Raw genomic sequence first — 22,079 nt, 5'->3', positions numbered from 1 at the left:
ATTGTGTGATTGTAATAAGTAGTGAGAGCAATCTAATTAATTGATGCATTGATGATTGACTATTATTGATTATTGGTATTGCATGATAATTTCTTATTGGATTGTTTTAATGTTTTACAATTGTGGCTTGTAAAAGTGTAGCAATATTAAATTGATGAATCGAGCAGATGTTAATTTGATAATAAAGGTTATTTTCAATGAGAACTTAGATCTAGTAAATTGCGAGAGCCTGTTAGATCTATGTTGATTAATAAATTGCGAGAGCCTATTAATCATGTTATTTATGCAATGTCAATGATTGATTACCCTATTTTACCCCGGAGTATTGTTTATTGGTGAACTTATGCCCTAGATCCTTTTATATATTATTTTCTCCCTTTTCCTACTCTATTTAGTTTAGCTTCTTATTCAACTATAAATATTGGTTACTTGAATAGTTTAGATTATAATAATAAATTAAGAGTAAAAAGACTAGTTTCCCTATGGAGATCGACCCTACTTCCCTATCTACCTTACTTAGTGATTTAGGTAATTATTTTTGGTTAGGGGATACGACCTTACCCTGTCAGAGACACAAATGGGTGTCTACATTTATTGATGTTAAAACAATTATATCCCTCAAAATGTTTATTTACGCATTTACCCTTAAATGTATATGTTCTATTTTAATAAATATTGTTGAGACACTTATTCCCCTTAAAATTATTTATATATTTACCCTTATTAAATACAGAGTAAATCCGAGTTATTCAATTTAAGTAACATGAATTGTTACTCAAAGAGCATGCTGATGATTTCGGTGGTTGATGAGTGTCATTTATGGCACTCATTTGGCTTCTTTTAGGATGAATTTCATGCTATTTTATAGCTCTTTTATTTAGTTTTCCTTAGTTTTGTTCTTTATTTCTTTAGTTTGTGCTTTCCTTAGTTAGTTTCTTTCTTTGTGAATTTCTTTGTTTATTTGGTCTTTTTCCCTTTTATTTGCTTGTTTTCGTGTATTTTCAGGTTATGATCATGTTTCGAGGATTCCCGAGCCTTCCTATCATATTTCTCATCATTTTGGATGCCTCTTGCTTGTCATTTGGAGCTCAAGTTTGAAGGAATGCAAGGAGCAAGTTCATGAGATCGGTGCATGCATGCGATGGGGGCATCATCTTTGGCATGAACCCACCAAAATGGTCATTTCAAGACTGCCTACCTTAGTGTTCATCATCATCACCAAGACGAGCGCACGAGTATGAGCTAGGACGAAGAAGAGGATTGCTCCCCTGCTGCCAGGTGCAGGCGCGCACGAGGGTGGTGCGGCCGCGCACCTGGTTGGCGCGGGCGCGCATGCCTGGGTCCCTGTTCCGTACCCTTTTTCCCGCGGCCGCGCCTCCCCCTTGATGCGACCGCACCTTCCGGGATTTCTTTTGGGACGATCTAACTAACTCTTGTTTTGTATCTTTCCTTTATATAGTCTTTCCTTCTATTTTTAGAGGGAGGAGAAGGATTAGAGAATTGAATTAGATGACAACTAGATCATAATTAGAGAGATTTTAGAGAGAGAAACTCTAGGTTTTTAGAGAGGGAAATTCATGGTGGATAATTGATGATTGAAGATTTCTTCATTTCCTTTGATTTTTTATCAAGTTTGTAAGGATTCCTTTCCTTTAATTCAATCTATAGTTTGATCTTTAGTTTGATTTCATTTGTTTTGTTGATTGTTCTAGTTTGATTGAAGTTTGATTGATTTGTGTTTGATTTTAGCTCGTTTGATTTGATCATGATGAATTTGTTGCTTAGTGTTGTTTTGATCTTAATTTCAATGGCTAGTGAGTAGACTGCTTGCTAGGGTAATGGTGAAGCATGTATGAGTAATGGATTAATGCTAATTGGGGAAAATTGATGGAGTTGACTATGTGATTAAATTAGTTGATGATCATGTGCATGTGTGTGATTAATTAAAGAGTACCTAACTTTGATTGTTGCACTAGATTGCATTGTAAGTTCACATTGATACGGACCATCGATTTGTGGCTTGCATTTAACGATTGAGGTGTCTTGTGACGTTCCTAGCTAGAGTTTATCGTAGTTGACGCTAGTTAGACCTCTAGGAAAATAGCTTGATACGCTCTTTTGGTTGCATGATTGGTCTTCCATCACATTGCTTGACTTAGTCACTTTGACCTCCCAATTAGTTGAATCCGTTACGATTACATGTGGACCCTAGCCCTAGCGTTTTACATACTTGATTTCAATTTGTTGTTTAGTCATCCTTGTCCTAGTTTACATACCTACACCCTACCATTTCGGAGTAGCTTGACTTAGGAAATAGATAATCGCCCACCGTTCCTTAGTGGTTCGACCCTCAACTTACCATTATACTTGTGTAAGGGTGTGTTGAGAGATTACAAATTTTGTTTGGCCTAGGGTAGGGGTTAGTTTCAACGACCTAGTTTTGACCCTTGTCAAAATGGCGCCGTTGCCGGGGAATGGTGTTGTGATTGTGTATTGTTGCTGAGTCTATTCCATCTTATTCAAAAACACAAAAAGATTTTTCTTCTTTATTTTAGGCTACACTTGTAGCCACGTTACTAACAATTTCTTTTTAGTTTTTGCATGCATAGTAGAACTCGTGATAGGTCCTTATTTACTTTGGATCCGGAAATTGAAAGAACTCTTTCACGAAGAAGGATAGCCAATCGATCTTTGAGCCTAAGTTCCTCAAGTGAAGAAGAGTTTGAGGAAGAAGAAGAGCAAGGCATGGGAGAGAATCCAAGAGTAGCTTTGAAGGAGTTGGGAATTCTCGGTGCTTATAGGTTTGAGAGCGGCATTGCTCCACCTACAACACCAGCGAACGATTTTGAACTAAGACCGGCCATGATTACTTTGATAGAACGGAGGCAATTTAGTGGAGCCAAGAGTGAGAGCCCGTTGAATCACCTAAAGGAATCTGAGAAGTATTGTAATACTATCAAGGTGAACGACATTTCTCAAGAGTTCATTCGGCTAAAGTTGTTTCCCTTTTCTCTTATTGGTTGTGCCTTAGAGTGGTTGGATAAGGAGGTTAAGCCCAATTCCCTTAGGACGTGGGATGAAGTCACAAAGGCTTTCTTGTCTCGCTTTTACCCACAAAAGAAGACGGCGGAGGCTAGAGCCTTGATCCAAGGATTCAAACAAAGGCCTAATGAGAATCTCCGTGAAACATGGGAGAGGTACAAGGAGTACCAAAGAGAGTGCCCACATCATGGAATTTCTTCCTATCAAGTGATACAAATTTTCTATGGAGGCTTGAGTGCCCAAGGCAAGTCATGCCTAGACGGAGGAGCCGGAGGTCCTATAATGAATAGGACGGAAGAAGAGGTAGTTGACATAATTGAGGATGTGTCCTGGTGAGATACTATAGAGAATGGCAAGAATGAGAGAGGGAGTCTACGAGCAAGAGTGGCTCGATGGTTTATTCGGTGGATCATCTCAACGCGATTAACAACTTGTCCTCCCAAATTTCAAATCTAGGGAAGGAAATGACATCGATCAAAGCCAAGCTTGAGAGTGTTTCTACAAATTCATTGAGTCTTCCCTCCTAATCCAAAGGGAGAGGTACACTTTCTAACTCTTCTCCTTCTACTTCCAACAACATGCCAAGTGGTTGTCTATTTTGTGATTCTTGCGGATCTTATGATCATGATTCTTCCATGTGTTCTCAAACTTTTGTTGATGGATGTGATGTTGTTGAAAATAATGAATGTGAACATGTAAACTTTATGTCTAATGCCAATGGTGGTCAAAGGTTTGATGGACCTAAGAATATTGGCAATAGGAATTCTTACCCCCAAGGTTGTTTCCATAACTACAACAATGCAGGCTATAGGAACCAAGGAAACCAAGGTTTCCGAGGTAACTATAACAACCAAGGTTATAGTAATCAAAACCCAAGCCATGGGTATGGAAACCAAAGTCATTCTCAAGGCTTTGGTAGCCATTACCATAATGGTGGCAATAGTCAAGGCCGAGGCAATTGGAACAACAACTAAAATCGGGGAAGTTTTCAAAATAACAACCAAAGGGGACCCCCACCCGGTTTTGCTCTAAAGCCTCAAGCCAATGGTGAAAATTCTTATTCCCAACCATCATCATTTAAGACAAATTTGGAAGAAATGATTGATAACCAAACCAAGATCATAAACACCTATATGGCGGTGAGTGACAAGAAATTTAATGAGATGATGACTCATAACAAAATGCTTGAGATACAAATAACCCAACTAGCCAACACTCTAAAGGATTGTGCTAGTCCATCCTCTTTGCCTTCTCAAGGAGTGGAACCTAAGAAACCCGTGTATTCTATCACCACTAGGAGTGGGAGAGTTCTTAATGAGGGAGTTTCAAGGTCCATTGAGGAGGATGAGGAGAGGAGTGACCCAAGAGAGGAAGTTGAGAAGGTTGTGTCTAAGAGTGTGAGTTATGAGAGGTGCAAGAGAAAAAGAAGAGTAGTGAGAAAGAGCGTGAGGAAGTGTGGAGACCCGACCTTCCATACCCACAAAAATTCTTGAGGCACAAAATGGATGAGCAATTTGGAAAGTTTCTTGCTATGCTCAAGGAAGTTCACCTTTCTATCCCCTTCACCGATACAATTACCCAAATGCCTAGGTACTCTAAGTTCCTTAAGGAGATTTTGAGCGGGAAGAGAAAGTGTAATGAGGTTGATTCAGTTGAAGTTGGGAATTGTTGTAGTGCTTTCATTCATAATGAATTGCCCAAGAAGATGGAGGATCCAGGTAATTTCTCTATTCCATATGAGATCAAAGGAAAAATGTTTGATAATGCTTTTTGTGATCTTGGAGCTAGTGTGAGCGTCATGCCTTATTCCATTTTCAAGAAACTCAAGCTAGGTGAGCTCCTCCCATCTAACATAACCCTTCAATTGGCCGATCAGACTATTATGATTCCAAAGGGGAAAGTTGAGGATGTTCCTCTTAAGATAGGAGGGTTCACTATTCCCGTTGATTTCATTGTGCTTGAGATTGCGGAAGATGACCATATCCCTATCATTTTAGGAAGATCTTTCTTAGCCACTTCGGGAGCCTTAATAGATGTGAAAGGAGGTCGTATTACCTAGAAAGTTGGTAAGAAACAGGAAAGTTTTGAGTTGAAACCAATGCATGAGTCTTTGTCTCTTGTGCAAGGAATTATATATGTGTGCTAATTCCCCTCGCTCTATTGATAATGTGTGCATGATTGATTCTTCAACTAACGATGTTCTTGAGAATTGTGATTATGCTCTTTCAAGTTTTGATGGCAAGAAGGTCAGTGAAGAGAAAATGATGATTCCTAAGCTTATGGACGAGGAGGAAGTTGAAGTTCCTCATTGGTTTGAGCTCTATCCTCAAGATGAAGGGGATGTTTCCATGAGTATGGATGGTGAGGAACCATCTACAATGAACAACAAGCCAAAGAAAAAGCTCGTTATTCTAAGAAGAAGAGAGAGATAAAGAAGTTACGGAAAGAAAAATTTGCAATTGAAAAGTCTTTGTAGGAAGTTTCATCAAGCAACAACAAGAGGTTGCTAGAAGTTGAAGAGGAATTTTCTCTTTCCGCTACCTTGAAGAAGGTGGTGTTCTTTGAACTTCCATGATTTGGAGGAAGGGTCGAGCTTAGGACCATAAGAAAGCGCTTCCCAAGAGGTAACCCGGAGATTTCTAACTTTTCTTTTTGATTTTTTCTTATTTTTCTTTCTTTTAGTTTCTTTTCTTTCACTTTTCTACTTTTTTGGATTTGTAGGTTGCATTTTTGGGATTGGATTTCATCAAGTGAGCATGAGGAATGAGAAGGTGTTTGCGGTTTTTGATGTGATTATATTCTATATCATCGGAATTTGAGGTAAAAGGGTAAGAATTTTAGTAAAGTAAGATAGGGAATTTTGTGCTTTAAAGTTGAAGGTATTTTGCACTTGGTGTGTTTATGTGGTGCTACCATTATTTTGGAATTTTGAACCCACTAAAATCTTGATTTGAATCTACCACTTTCAGTGGGTTCAAGAGCCCAAATGTTGATCTTGATCGATAAACCCACCGATGAACGCACCAAAAATAAAAAAGAAGAAGAATCAGGCTAGGCACAGGTGCGGGCGCGCACGTGGTTGGTACGGCCGCGCACCTGGCTGGTGCGGGAGCGCCAGCCAGCCCGTGCCCCCCTTATCTTCTCTTCCTTACTTCATTCTCTCATTTCCCCTTATTTCCTCCTTCTACATTTGACCCCCATCAACCTCAAACCCTTGAAACCGCACCACTTCCGTCTCATTCTCATTCTCATCAAATTTCAACACAAATCACTCAATTTCTCACTCCAAATTCACTAATAACTTCTCCATTTTCATCCAAATCATCAAATTCATACTACTTTCACCAAATTAAACCTCCAATCTCTCTCCTGCATACTTGGGTATAATTTGGGGCTTTTCAATTTGGTGGGAATTGGTGGATAAAAGTGGTTCAAACTTGCTTCATATATGGTATAATCATCTTCTCTAGCTTTTAATTGCTTAATTATGTCATATATTTGCAAGTTTTGATTTGTTCATGAGCATGAATAGTACTAGTATCGTTTTTGATGATTTTGATGATTGATATTTGTTTTTGGATGATTTTGAGTTGTTTGTTGTTTGATTTCAACTCACATTGTGTTGTTTGTTGATTTTGTAGCATTTGTGAGCAATTTTTGTTGAAAAATTCGGAATTTAAATTTTGGTAGGAAGGTATACTACCTGACGTAGCAGGAGGCGAGGCGAGGCAAGGCTTATCTGCTTGGGATAGACAGCTTTTTACCCTTGCGCCCTGTGAAAAGTTTGGTGCCCGAAAAAAGACAAGCGTGTAAACGCGTTGATCCGAGGGTACCAGGGAAGTACTCCATCCTCGAGAGGGCGCCTTTGCCCGGGCAATATGCGGAAACCGACTCGACCATCCATATGAGTCATTCAAACCTCCGATCCCGAGGTCTATAAGAAAAGTGAGCGTATCCGAAACCTGAAATGCCTATCGACAACACGGAGACTTGTATATGCCATCTAAAACAGCGACGCGACGGGGGTAACAAATTATAGCAGCAGTAGTAAGGTGCTATTGTGGTATTGGTTGGTTCTTCTTGTGATTTTGATTGTGTGGGAAGAAATTGTTGGTTGTTTGGTGTTGTTTGGCAATTTGGATTGGAATTGTGATTGGTGGAAATTGAAGTTCTTGGTTGGTGAATTTTGTGGATTGTTGTTGGAAATTTTGTGATTGGTTTTTGTGATCCTACACTTGGAGTTCATCATGTCGAAATTCCTATAAAACCTTGTCAAGAAACGCAAAACAAACACCTCCATTGATGAACCTACCCCAAGCACATCCACCTCCCAAACACGCAAACCTACTCCACCACCCAAAAGAAAAATCCATGATAAAAAACAAAAGAACCGATACCATCAATTAAAGGAAAACCGCTCCCTCAAGCCCACAAGGCACTACTTCCAACCCGACATGTCCGCGTTGGGGATTGATGAGGATGTAAGGGAGTTGTTGATCAACCTTAGGATGGGCACATTCATCTCCCATAGATACCGCACCTATGTTGAGCCCACTCTCGATTTCTTTGCTACGGTTGAGATAGTTCCCGTAGAAGGTCAATATAGGGTCCGATTTCAGATTTTCAACAACTTCTTCGACTATTCCTTAGAGCAATTCAATGCCGCTCTAGATTTTGATCCTCATGGTGATATCTTGGATCTAGAGCCTTATATTTTTGAGGAGTATGATCAGGATTCTTGGTGGGATGATATCTCCATAGGTGGTGAGTTTGTCACCAAGCAGGCCAAGATTAGCAACGTGTACCAACCTTGTCTTCGGGTTGTTCACCCTCTTTTGGGGAACTCGGTTTTCCCCAAGCAAGAGTTGGACAAGATGAGTAAATTGGAGCTCTATATTTTATGGTTGGCCACTAGAGGAGAATATCGTGGCCGGTTGAACTTGGGGTACATCTTTGCCACTTACTGTGTAGCTTTGCAAGACCGGGACACCGGAGAGATTCCTTGTGGGGGAATGGTCATTAGGCTCTTGACCAACCTCCACATCAATCATCATTTTCCATATTACAAGCCGGTTGGAGATGCCGCCTCCCTATACCTTGATATGAAACAATTGGGGCAAATTCAATTCATCTCCAAGCATTATGAGGAGGGGCATTATGAGTGGCTTCGGGATAACAAGCATTGGTGCTACCTTCCTAACCCATCTTCGACATCTCTCCGCCGGATAGACACCCCTAATGTGTGGCATGTCCCCTAGAGCTTCCGTCGCCCCTACTTTGACTCCGATGAGGAAGAAGAAGAAGAAGAAGAGGAAGAAGAGCCACAACATCAACAAAATCAACAACAACATCAACAAAATCAACAACAACAACAACAACAACACAACAACAAGGGCAAGTGCAACAACCTCAATTTGCTAGCTCCGACTTGGAGGCCCTAAGCAACCAAATGAGTGGGTTGCAAATTCGCTTGGAGGGCATGTATGACCAAGATTTTGAGGCCCTCTACTCCCAAATGCGAGGTATTTCCGAAATGCAACAAGGTATGTTCATTCAACAACAACAACTCTATGATGCGGAGGTTAACCGAGGGAACATCACTCCCTCGATTAACTATCCTTACTTTCCGCCCCAGCAAGGTCCTATACCTTCGCATGGGCATCCTTATTGGCAAGGGCCTTTAGAGCCCGGTACCAAGCCTCGTTCTTACCCGGACGAGCATGGTACCGTGCTCCCGGAGGGTGTGACTATAGGGGTGACCCTAATTACCCCTATGTGCACCCTAACCATCCATTTGAGCTTGCCTTGCCCGAGAAATTCACACCTCTTTCCCCTTGGCAGCAAGATAACTTCAAGGGGCATTGTGGTTGGTCTGAGGGATTCACCGGAGATTGGGCTCCTTACTCACCCCCAACCTTTGATGACTACATGGGCAACAATGATTCCAATGAGGCCGGGCCAAGTGGTGGTAGTAATGATGAGTCTTAGTTCCCTCACTTTTGTGCCTTTTACCTCCATCCCTTATGTTTTATGTGCTTGATTTGTATTGTTGGGATGTTGAGATGTATTCATGTTTAGCTTGGGGGAACCTCATTTGTGTCTCAGTTGCCAATATTTGTTGTTGTTTCTTACCTTGTATTTTATTTGCCTCTTGCATGATGGTTTTCATTTCTTGGTCTCCAGTCTTGATGATGCTTGTTGCTAGTCCCATGAGCTTGTTTGCCATTGTTGTTGTGATGTTTTCTTTGTGATGATGTTGATTGATTCTTGCTCCCTTATATCCAAAACCCTTGAATCCAAATCCCTTTGAATCCAAATCTTGTAGTCTAGTGTCTTTTAGTTAGTTAGTTGTTTACTTATTCTTTCTTTACTTTCCTTTTTGGTCTTTGTTAGCTTAGTTTTGCTTAGTTGTTTAGTGTTTTTGTTAGCTTTGTTTAGTTTTACTTTTTAGTATCTTTTTCTTTTGTTTTGAAGTTACTAACCTTTTTCTTTGTTTATAGATTCTTTTGCTTTTCTTGTTCTCACATGGCTTTTTGATGATGCTTACAATTTTGAGGCGCAACGAAGGTGGTTCTTTCTATCGCCTTTGTTTATTATGCTAAGCATGGATAGCCCGGTGAGACCTTTCTAATTTTTCTCTTTATTTTCTTTGGATGCATAGATTAGGTTTAGTTTAGGGGAAGTTGAACGGTTCGAGGATGATTTATTTTTAACACGTAATGTGTTTGGGAGCCTTGACGATGTTGTCATTCAATCAGTTGAATGTCGATTGGGATATATGTGTTTAACTTGCTTTCTAGTTCCTTTCTCAATTTTTCCTATTCTTCCTTTATCTATGGCTTTCCTTTTATTTTCTTTTCCTTTTATTTTCTTTTCCCTTATTTTTACTTTGTTCTTGTCTTGGTATGTGGTATGCTTTTGAGGCTTGTTTTTCACCCCTTTTTGTTTTCCTTATGAATTGGAATTTGTACATTGGACTTTGTCTTTTGAATGAATTTCTTCCTAGGAAGTAAAGGTATGCAGGGTTTGAGACTATGCTTGGTTGACTCTAGGATAGGTGTATGCTAGGGTAGTTGGTTTGAAATAGGAGGATCATGAAGCCGGATTCTACTTGTTTGTGGCATACTTGGTAGTTGCTCCCTATAGTCGATTTGACACCACTAGTGAGTTTTTGCTACATCCATGTGAGGTTCATTGTTTTTCAAGCCTTCAACCTATTTTGTATGAGCGGCGTGGATCCTTGACTATTGCGGACCTAATCTATAAAGCTTGATTTATGATTCTTCAACCCGAGACCAAGCTATCTAGGGAGGACAAAGGCATCTTTTCGGGGTGGTATTTTTCATTTTTAGGATAGTTTGTTTCATCTTTGTTTTTGGGTTTACATTTGCCTTCTTGCAACAATTTGAGCCTATTACCTTCTTTTCAAGCCACATCTTTAGATCTTTGGCCTTTTGTTTCATTTTCTTTCTTTTCTTATTTTTTTGTGAAGCAGTTGATCATTCTTGATGGAGTTTGTGGTGAAAAAGTTGGGATATGTGGTTCCCTTGATGCTAGCTTGTGTTATGTTTTCTTTGTGAATAATGGAAAATGAGTACAAGTACAAGCTGTCATATGTTAAAAAAAGGCATGGACAAATAAGTACAAAATTGAAAAAGTCGTCTGAAGTTGGAAAGATGCAAGGACAAAGCATAGCAAACAAAAAAAAAATGAAAAAGTGAAAAAATTCAAAAATATTTTGATGTATTATTTTCTCCTTCTAAGCATTGAGGACAATGCTTCATTTAAGCTTGGGGGAGAAGCGTTTACGCTTTTTGTACATATTCTTGTGAGTATAGCTTTGAATAAGCTTGGGGTGTAGTTGTTTTTGTTTGGTGATTTCTTGATCGTGAAGTTGAGTATTGATCACCCTTTTGCTTCACTATTTAGGAAAACCGCCAAATTTTAAATTTTAGCCTACCTTCACCCTTTATGCCTTACACTATAACCTTTGGGAAAGCCCTTTCGACCTAGAAGTTGAAGCACTATTCGGGGGAGGGAAAATCATGGGTCATTGCTTAAGGAAAGGGGATGCATAGTCAAGATTGTCGAATAGCCTAAATAAATCTCTTCTTCCAGTTCCTTCGAGGAATCATTGGGACGCTCACTAAGGGGAGATTTGAGACTAGTGGGGAGAATGCGGTAAGATCGTTTGGGATGAACGTGGATTGTGATGTCTAGATCCTATGCTTAGCATACCTTATGTTTCAATCAACCTTGGATATCTTGGAACGTGCATACCTTGATTGCTTGAGAAAGATTTTCATTCATTTGAAATGTAGTCTCTTTGTAAGTCCATTTTGCAAAGGTTTTGTTTTCCCTTTTCATTTTTTCTTTTCTTTTTATGGTTTTGCCTCTTGGATGTTGGGGGAGAGTTATGGGTAAACTCTTAGGATACCCTTACGAGAGCATTACTCGTCCTCTAGGGCGATCTAGGGGTTTAAATGGCTTGTTGTAGCTAAAAACAACTGTGATTCCTACGACAGTGAGTATTAGTGTATATTCTCATCTTGAGTCTTTCTTTTTCTTTTTGAATAAGTCTTTAATCCTTATTCTTTCTTGTTTTGTTTTGCTCGAGGACGAGCAAAGTTTTAGCTTGGGGGAATTTAATGAGTGTCATTTATGGCACTCATTTGGCTTCTTTTAGGATGAATTTCATGCTATTTTATAGCTCTTTTCTTTAGTTTTCCTTAGTTTTGTTCTTTATTTCATTAGTTTGTGCTTTCCTTAGTTAGTTTCTTTCTTTGTGCATTTCTTTGTTTATTTGGTTTTTTACCCTTTTATTTGCTTGTTTTCGTGTATTTTCAGGTTATGATCGTGTTCCGAGGATTCCGAAGCCTTCCTCTCATATTTCTCATCATTTTGGATGCCTCTTGCTTGTCATTTGGAGCTCAAGTTTGAAGGAATGCAAGGAGCAAGTTCATGAGATCGGTGCATGCATGCGAAGGGGGCATCATCTTTGGCATGAACCCACCAAATTGGCCATTTCAAAACTGTCTACCTTAGTGTTCATCATCATCACCAAGACGAGCACACGAGGATGAGCTAAGACGAAGAAGAGGATTGCTCCCCTGCTGCCAGGTGCGGGCGCGCACGAGGGTGGTGCGGCCGCGCACCTGGTTGGCGCGGGCGTGCCTGCCTGGGTCCCTGTTCCGTACCCATTTTCCCGCGGCCGCGCCTCTCCCTTGATGCGACCGCACCTTCTGGGGTTTCTTTTGGGACGATCTAACTAACTCTTCTTTTGTATCTTTCCTTTATATAGTCTTTCCTTCTATTTTTAGAGGGAGGAGAAGGATTAGAGAATTGAATTAGATGACAATTAGATCATAATTAGAGAGATTTTAGAGAGAGAAACTCTAGGTTTTTAGAGAGGGAAATTCATGGTGGATTGTTGATGATTGAAGATTATTTCATTTCCTTTGATTTTTTATCAAGTTTGTAAGGATTCCTTTTCTTTAATTCAATCTATATTTTGATCTTTAGTTTGATTTCATTTGTTTTGTTGATTGTTCTAGTTTGATTGAAGTTTGATTGATTTGTGTTTGATTTTAGCTCATTTGATTTGATCATGATGAATTTGTTGCTTAGTGTTGTTTTGATCTTGATTTCAATGGCTAGTGAGTAGATTTCTTGCTAGGGTAATGGTGAAGCATGTATGAGTAATGGATTAATGCTAATTGGGGAAAATTGATGGAGTTGACTATGTGATTAAATTAGTTGATGATCATGTGCATGTGTGTGATTAATTAAAGAGTACCTAACTTTGATTGTTGCACTAGATTGCATTGTAAGTTCACATTGATACGGACCATTGATTTGTGGCTTGCATTTAACGATTGAGGTGTCTTGTGACGTTCCTAGCTAGAGTTTATCGTAGTTGACGCTAGTTAGACCTCTAGGAAAATAGCTTGATACGCTCTTTTGGTTGCATGATTGGTCTTCCATCACATTGCTTGACTTAGTCACTTTGACCTCCCAATTAGTTGAATCCGTTACGATTACATGTGGACCCTAGCCCTAGCGTTTTACATACTTGATTTCAATTTGTTGTTTAGTCATCCTTGTCCTAGTTTACATACCTACACCCTACCATTTCGGAGTAGCTTGACTTAGACAATAGATAATTGCCCACCGTTCCTTAGTGGTTCGACCCTCAACTTACCATTATACTTGTGTAAGGGTGTATTGAGAGATTACAAATTTTGTTTGGCCTAGGGTAGGGGTAGTTTGAACGACCTAGTTCCGACCCTTGTCAGTGGTTCAGTAAGGGAAAAATAGGGCAAAATTTTCAGTATTGGTTCATCATAGAAACAGAGGGTTTGCTTCCGGTGGTTAGAGGAAGCGACTTTCAATGGAACTCACAACAACCAAGGTTCAATGGGGAAATTTAGTGGAACAAGACAACACCCCTACCATTTGGGGTTAACCTTGCCATTCTATTCTCCTTTTGTTTTTAGGGTTCTCAAATAATTTGGCAGCGAAGCCGCCAAAAATGGTTGCGGAGGAAGAAAATGGTCGTGGAGGAAGAATATGGTTGCAGAGGAAGAATATGGTTGCAGAGGAAGAAGAAGATAATGAGGAAGAAGATGATTCGTACACCATTGCTCCCTTCACCTGCATATCCATACGCTATCGCTCCGTCATAAATCTAGGGTCCTGGTTGTTTTGTTGGGCTTCTTGGAGAATGTATCAATGTACTACAGATCGTACATTGTACCCGTTGCGTCACCGGTCGTGGTTCTCTATCATCTTTTGATTAATAGCCGGTCATGGTGGATTTGTTGGGCTTCTTGGTGAACTTATGCTTTCTCTCTCCTGGATAACTAGTAAACCCAGTGCTAGCAATAGAATATTATTAATCACGTTTTTTAAGGCAAATATTTACCACATTGCCATTTGAGTAACAACCTCTGTTTCTCATTATGAGTAACCTGGCAGCTCCTTCTATTTATTTTAGTTTTATGAATAGTGTTCAAAGAATTATGCCCCTTGATATGTGTATTTACTTATTAGCCCTTATGAATATTAATTATTTTTTACTCTTAAGAATATACTACATCCGTTATTATTTAGTTGACACGTTTTGACTTTAGCACTATCCACACACCTCTCTTTGACCGTGTTTTGTGCTTTATACGTAATGAAAAATATAATCGTGTGAGATCTTGTTAGATTCGTCACATTATATATTTTTAAAAATCAACTTTTCATAATTTTTGTTTATCAATAATTAAAGATATTAATGATTGAATAAGTGTATTGGCAAATGTAACTAAAGAAACGTATCAACTAAAAAGAAACGGAGGAAGTATACCATAAGAATATTTGTTTAAGTATTTTCGCTTATTAATGTTGTCAAAGTGCCAATAACTTATTGTGACATAAGACCAAAGCAAAAAAGCTCCCAGACATGACTAACTATGGTGTGCACATCGCTCGCATTAGCCACCCTAATATTTACAAAAACTCTAGTGATAAACAAAAATTATTAATTTCAGATATCAACTTGTAGAGTTGTATTTATCCAAAAACAATACTGTATCTATTTCCTTATTTTTTAGAAAATATGTCAAGAATAAAATCAACCTTTAGCCGATCTTCTCAAAATAAGTCAAGCTATTGATTAACTCAAACTAAGTTTACCTTTGACAGATTTTCCTTATTTTTTTGGGGTATAAATCAAAATTTTACCGTCTCTATAACATATTTAGGTGTCATTTTTTAAATCCTACGTGTTATTTTGTAACGCATTTAGTACTTTGCATTTGTTTTTGGAAAATGCTATACATAGCCATTAGGGCTACATATAAACATTAAAAATACTCTTGAAAACTGTTTAAATTTAGAAAATCATGACAAAATCACACTAATTACACTGATCTACGCGTGTTTTTGTCATGAATTCCTAATTTTATACAATTTTCAATAGTGTTTTTAATGCTTATATATCAATAAGTGGTTCTTGCAGGCGCCGGTATGCTGCATTGTACAACCGTTTTGCATGAAAGAACATAATATAGAAAAGTGAAGAACATATAACTATAATGAAAAGAATATACTTTTGAAATGTAATGAACATTTACACCAAAAAAAGTGAAAAGAACATATGTTCATGTTCTTTGATTATCTATATAATGTGCTTTTATTTGTGACATAATGCTCATTGCTTATTGTTAAACGTTCTTTGAATTTTGTCTCCAAATTGTAGTGGGTATATATAAATAATGTTCATTACATAATATTATGATGTTCTTTATTAATATTACAGATGTTCTTTAGATTTAACAAAAAAAAAAAAAACATAAAACTGGATGTTTTTTACAAAACAGCTATATGTTCTTTACAAAACATATGCATGTTCATTCCGCGTTTTTTGTCTGTACCAACGCCTGTACCTTAAAATTTTCACTTATCTATAGCATAAGACCCCCCCCTTTTTTTTTTATTTTTGTAAAATTCAAAATTTCACATACAGTATTCTAACGTGGCTAAAATTATTCACACCTGCGCTGAATTCACTTTCACAAGACTCAAGCAAAAACGCACAAGAGTGCGTTGTAGATCGATCATCGCCGAACTCCAACGCACGGCCGTGCCCACCACCGCACCACCTAATTTCCTCCTGGTGAGCGCCACTGTCTAAGCTTTGTTTCGTTAGTTTTTGGTTTACATATTCACTCTCCAACCAATAACCTTAGGGATTCTTCTTATTGTTTATGTGAAATCAAGGTTTCCGATGATATTGTTGTTCAATCTCTGTATAATATATGTAGAAGAAGTTTTTAATTGATTTTTTTTTGGTCGATTCGATTCAAGTCGAAGAAATTATGATGTTTTAGGGCAATAATTATGTCCAAATGATGTGAAGTCATTCGAATCACACTTAATTTATTTATTCGAATTGTACTTAATTAAGTAAAGATTAAAATGATTTTTATCAAATTAAGCAAAATTTATATTGAATTTGAAACCATGTGTATTGGGTGATTCTTCAATTTAGGTGGTTTGCCTAAATGGTATTTTATTTCTTTGTAGTTGCTGGAGTTAGTAAAAGGAGTAGAGAACTATATATGTAGTTTATTTAGCTTACATTATACGCCATACCATCTGGTAATTTTGATGGTGTGATACACTTTGCACCACAATCAAACCTTGGAATCTTTAATTCCATAGTGCCCTTCATCTCCATTTAATAGTCACTTTGCAATTGAGCCTAATTCGATAATTGAGTCAAATTTAGTTGCTAATGTGTTGCAGGCTTTAATTTATATGGGTAGCTTGTAATAAAATGTGGTAAATGGGAATGATTTTTAGTTTAATTTAGTATAGAATACAATTAATAAACTTCTTAGGTGCACAACTCACCCCTCAAACTTCTGTTTTCTTCTTATTTATCCATTTCCATGATTCCATCCATTACCGTTTGAGAGGTGGTATTAGGTGGAATGAGTATTTAGGAAGAAAATAGACAATTTGGAGGTCATCTTGAGTGATCATGGGAGTGAACATTGATTTTTGTTCCACATTTACACACAATTTTATTCCCATTACCATGGTTTATAACCAGGTACTAATGGGTCATGAATGTTTGGAAGGAAGGATCTTTTCTCCCTCGATCGGGCTTAGTGTTTGAAAAAGTGCGCGCGCCTAAGGTGCTGAGGCGCAAGGCGATCAGGGGTGAACGCTTAATTAGGTCTCGACGAGGCGTTTTGGGTTAGGCGCACAAAAAGCACCTGAGGCGCACATGAGGCAAACTTCAGCCAAAATTTTTTAACTAAGAGGCTCACTGAGGCGCACCTAGGCACAGCAGCTCCCCTCTCGCTTCAGTGCGCCTTGAGCTGTTTTATACATTGGTCAGGGTGCTGCCCTTCTGCCTTGGCTAAGGGACTGTAAACCTTTGGTGAACTTGAGCTAAGCACCCTTGTGAAGCTCAAACTCGAACTTGTTGAACTCTGGTTTTAATCAAGTTGGCTATGCTTCTCATCTTAGTGAGAGTACATTGTTAAGGCTTGAGGCATAGGAGAAGTTAAAAAGTTTATTGGACTAGGTTTTATTTTTTTTGTTTGTTTAATCCATTCGACAGTAATTAAGTGCCTTTTTGCCCCTTTAATTTTGTAATTTATATACCTCTATTTCACATTATGTGCAACAAATGAGTTTGCACCGTAGGCAAAAGGTTTTTGGGAGTGTTGCACGGAGAGAAAAAGGTAGTGGTGCATGTGATGATGAGAGAGATAGAGAGAAATGACAACTTAATCTGTTGCACATAATGTGTAACAACCGTTTTTAGTAAATGTTGTGCATAATATGAAACGGAGGTGATAATTTCATTTTTCTAGTTTTACAATTATCATATTTTGGTAACAAATGGCTTGTATTGGATTTTTAGCTACAGATTGAGAAATAAACGGCTCTCAGCTTGAAGATTGAGTATATAGGACAATCTAGATCACAGTAGCAATGACGGAGGTATCTTATATTCTTGCTTATGCTTATAAATTATTTCTGTACTGTCCTTTGAGATCTTTGCTTTTGTGCTACTCGACCACCTTTGGTTCTTTATTCTGAAGCTTCTTATGGGATCATTGACAGTATTGGGTGAGCCAGGGCAAGCATTGGTGTGACTTTTGCAAAATATTTATAACAAATAATCCATCAACGATTAGAAATCATGAAATGGGGCAGCGTCATAAGGATAGTGTGTCCAAGCGTCTTGTTGATATGCGCAAAGAAAAGGCTGCTAAGGAGAAGCAAGAAAAGGAAGATGCTCGTACATTGCAGCAAATTGAAGCTGTAATGATCTATGCACTAACACTACTGCACTTCATTATTGCCCACTTTCTGTTGTTTGGCGATTGCATCTAATATCTCTTTCTCTCTCTTTATCTAAATTATTGTTCTTCCTGCATGTCTTTGATAGAAAGCTACACGCAGTTATCAGAAAGATATAGCATCTCAAGAGAGCAAGCAATCACAAGCCCCTGCTGATTTTCTTGCTCGTGACACAGGTACTGCTATTGGCAAGTGGCAACTCACAACATTATGATGGCTTTTTCTTTCTTGCTTTTTATAAATTGTATTCCTTTGTGTTTGTGTCCTTGAAAAAGGTATGGATGACCCTTAGTGCATCCTCTATTCCTCTTGCTTGTCATCACAAACTGCTTAGGTAAGATTTGCCAGCCCAAATTTGTTAGTGTGTGATTTCTTTATTTATTTAGGGGGGTGGGATGGGGTAGCCATGGCAGCAGTTTGTCACTCTAGCCCTTGATAGAATAGTGATCCTTACTGCTATAGGCCATGTCATACTGTTGAACCCGTTCACTAGTCTGCAATTTGAATCATGGACAGTTACACTTTGTGCTGTTTGAAATCATTATCTTCTTTATTAGGTGGACAGGACAAGAAATTAATCTCTCTTCTTTAAAAGAGTTCTGAACAAAGGTTATACACATCATCAATATTGATTGAAGAAGAATGAAGAATGAATAGTTTAGATTCTTTTCTTAAAACTGTTTCTTGTTTGGGTAGAGAGGATGCGAGATAGGCTGACCATTCACAACCTTGTGGCTTAAGGCTCTTAAGTCTTAATAACATATCTTTAAGGCTATACTTAACTCTTAAAGAAACTTGCCTGCAAGCTGCAACACTGAGTTTGTTATTACTTCATCCGTCCCAGACTAGTTTTTACACTTATTTACCACATAGTTTTAGATGATAAGTTGTTTGGTTATTAGTTGTCATTTTTGTTGAAGTAGATATGAAAGGAGATAGTTTGGTGTTAGTTTATTTACTCCCCCCGTCCCTAAAAGAACGACTCTTTTGGGCATTTTTCACAGGTATTAAGAAACTTAAGTGGGAAGTACAAAGTGTATGGGGAAGCTAATAAAAGTACATTGAAAAGGTAAATTTACATAGGGTTTGTAAAAAAGTAGAGAGAAAAAGTACTAAAAGTTAATGAAAAAAAGCAAAATTTACATTGGAAATCTAATTTTACACAAATATTATTGCAAAATGGGGGGTATTTTAATGCAAATGGGATGAACATTTTGGGACTAAAATTAGGCCAAAAGGGACGTTCTTTTAGGGATAAAGGGAGTAAAAAAATAGATGAGATAGAAAATGTTAGGGAATTTTGTATTAAATTTGAGAGAGAATAAGCCCTAACTTATAAGTTGTGGAAAGAGGGATGTAATAAAATAATAGTGGGAACTTTCCTAAAAGTAAGTGTAAAATTTAATTTGAGACAAATGAAAAAGGGAAGTGTAAAATTTAATCTAGAATGGAGGGAGAAATTTCTTTAATTTATATTGAAACCCTTCTGTTAAGTTCTTTATAAGTTTACCTTATTTCTGCTTGTTTTTGGAAGAAAACAAGTTTAGGTAAAGATTAATAATTTCAGATTAGTTTAGATTTCTAATATGGGTTTATAAAGGCTCTCAAATTCAATATGCAGCTAAATTAAGTTACGAGACAAGTGGAAATTTGGTTATTAGGATGCACCCTAAGAAATTTATTGTGATGTTTGAGATTAGTTAGTGAAGAGAATTGTAATTTTGAATGGATTTGAGGGTATCCATACATATTTTCTGGATTAAGCCAACCTGTTTACTATCTGAATATTAGGTTTTTTGTTTTGAAGGAAACTGTTGGATGAATGCCATGAATTAATATGAATGATTATTCTTTCTGCCTAATTTAAACTTCTGCTAACTAGTTCTTCATGTAGGATGAAGGAGGATTGCACATCCCATGATCAACTATTGCAGATTCCTTTGTTTTCTTCTAGGAATAGTATTAGTGATAGGCTTGCTAACTCGGGCTTAATGCAATTCTCCTGTCATCATCCCAATTTAAAAGAGGGGCTGAAAATAAGCAGGTATTCGTTTGTGAGTCCCAGGATACATCTTCTCAGACATGTTCTGAAATGATTTGCTTACTTATTTTCTTTGGGAATGTGTTATGTTATTACTGTCAGGAATTAATTATGTCGCAACCCCCGAGAGTTTTTTTTTTGTTTTTTTGTTTTTTTTGTTCCCTCTAGGGTTTTCCCTTAGGAGGGTTTTTCCTAGCCTCCATTGCTATGTTTTTCAATTTTTATAAGGTTTTTCTTCTCTCCTCTCCCTTTTCTTTCCATCTCTACCATCTCTTTTCCTCTTTGTATCAGTTGTGAATCTTTGTAGGGCCTCCAATGGTGTTCTTACCGGTGGTAAACCCTAAAAACCTTTAAACTGCTTTCAATAAATAGATCTCATCCTTGAGATGATGATTTTCTCTCTTGAGTTTTATTTTTTTTTATTTTTTTTTATTTTTTTTTATTTAAAATGTTTCTACGGTGAGAGTTGAAGATCTAGGGTTTCATAATCTCTACAAGCCGAATAAGTGCGAACTTAGAGATTGTATTACTTAAGATGAAATTTTTAAAAAGGCGATTGTCAATCAAATCTATGATGTATTTAGTTTTAAAGTGCGTACTTGTGTTGATATTTTTTGATTTCTTAGAGAGTGAGGGATAGCTCAAGTGGTTAGAGCTTTCCTCCCGACCCCGCCCTTGTGGCTCTCTAAACACCCAAAAAAAAATAAAAAATAAATTGATTTCTTAGTTATTATATGCAAGTGTCGTTTGGCTGTATTTTATTAATGAAATCCATTTTTCTTCTTGTCAAATATATATATATATATATATATATATATATATATATATATATATATATATATATATGTCGCAACCCCTAATGTACTAGGTTGCAGGGCTAATAATGCTTAACAAATACCACCAAGACTTTCTTTTTTCTTTGAACCACAAAAAAAAAAAAAAAAAGTGATTCACAACACATCAACTTTAATTTCCCTAACCTTCTAATTTTTGTTACTTTGTCCTTTATACAGCATTAAATATTTTTTATATATGCTTGCTCTGGAAGGTTCTGTCATTGTTACCATATCTGATGCATTGCTTAAATATATCCTGTTCCTCTTTCAATAATATTCTTTGATTTGGTGGCAGCTTGGGAATACAACAGCGCTACAGGGTACTATTATGATCAACATACTGGCATTCAGTATGATCCAAAGTCTGGTTTCTACTACAGTGATGACCTAGGTAAAGAGTTGAACGAATTGTTGGTTTTGAGTTTTATTGCATTTTCATTTCCTTTTGCCACAGCTCTTAATACCTTTGATCTAATTGTTATCTTTTTCTTTTGTAATTTGTAATAACCAGGTAATTGGGTTACACAAGAAGAGGCATTTGCAGCTGCTAAGAAATCTGCTGGTACTAAACAAAAGGTGCCCTTGAAAAAGCCTTTGGCTGCTTCTACATCAGGTCAACCTGTTGAAAAGAAAGAGGGTGCACCCCGGCCTGTTGTTTCAGGGTCTATAAATCCTACAAGATCAGTAAAAGGTGCTCAGTCATCACTTGCTGTTGGAAAGAGGAAGCGACCTGAAAAGCCAAAGGCCGTATCTGCTGAAGAAGTAGCTGCACTTAGAGCAAGGGAGGCAGCTCGGAAGAGGGTGGAAGATAGAGAAAAGAATATGCTTGGACTTTATGGTCATTGATATTCACACAATAGCTGTAGCAATTGCTTTCCTCATGTTTAGAAGAAGAGATCTGTTTTAGATGGCTTAAGGTGTGGTCTATTTTTAGATGGCTAAAGGTAATTGTACCATTGCCTTCTCTTCATTTTCTCGAGTTCAACTCTTACCTTGAGAATCCCATCATCTATACATTGATTGCATTTGTTGATATATGGCTGGATGCTTACTTGAAGTTTTTATTCCCTTGCTTGGTTAGATTTGCTTTGCGAATAGAGTAAACGACCCAGTTGTAATATTCATCAATCATCTACTGAAGTATGCAGTGCCTTTATCACTGAATATACTGCGAAGAATGAACGCTTGTAATGTATGGAGTAATTATTTGTGATTGTGGCATGTAGTGTGCAGTGTCCTTTGTTATTTTACAATGCAAAATGAAAAATGTCCCATGCTTGCAGCTGATT

The 22,079-nt window shown here is 37.7% G+C and overlaps 2 protein-coding genes across 3 annotated transcripts; both read left to right on the top strand.

The window, feature by feature from the left end:
• Positions 1-4,543: 4,543 nt before the first annotated feature.
• On the top strand, positions 4,544-5,101 carry LOC110737329. The gene has a single exon (XM_021917689.1). It carries the CDS (start codon positions 4,544-4,546, stop codon positions 5,099-5,101), a length of 558 nt encoding a protein of 185 aa, XP_021773381.1.
• A 10,422-nt stretch (positions 5,102-15,523) lies between these two features.
• LOC110737433 (zinc finger protein ZOP1-like) lies at positions 15,524-22,079 on the top strand. Of its 2 annotated transcripts, none has more exons than XM_021917797.1 (6): positions 15,524-15,706; positions 17,477-17,550; positions 17,674-17,874; positions 18,002-18,089; positions 21,086-21,181; positions 21,302-22,079. In XM_021917797.1, the coding sequence occupies exons 2-6, from the start codon at positions 17,542-17,544 to the stop codon at positions 21,634-21,636; spliced, it is 729 nt and encodes a 242-aa protein (XP_021773489.1). In that variant the 5' UTR covers positions 15,524-15,706; positions 17,477-17,541; the 3' UTR covers positions 21,637-22,079. The 2 variants fall into 2 exon arrangements, with proteins under 2 accessions (XP_021773489.1, XP_021773488.1); XM_021917796.1 differs by having other exon boundaries at positions 17,471-17,550.

The sequence above is a fragment of the Chenopodium quinoa genome, unplaced genomic scaffold (genome assembly GCF_001683475.1).
Source record: "Chenopodium quinoa cultivar QQ74 unplaced genomic scaffold, ASM168347v1, whole genome shotgun sequence".
Taxonomy (NCBI): domain Eukaryota; kingdom Viridiplantae; phylum Streptophyta; class Magnoliopsida; order Caryophyllales; family Amaranthaceae; genus Chenopodium; species Chenopodium quinoa.
The sequence above is the reverse complement of the archived record's forward strand: the minus strand, read 5'-3'. Positions and strand labels throughout refer to the sequence as shown.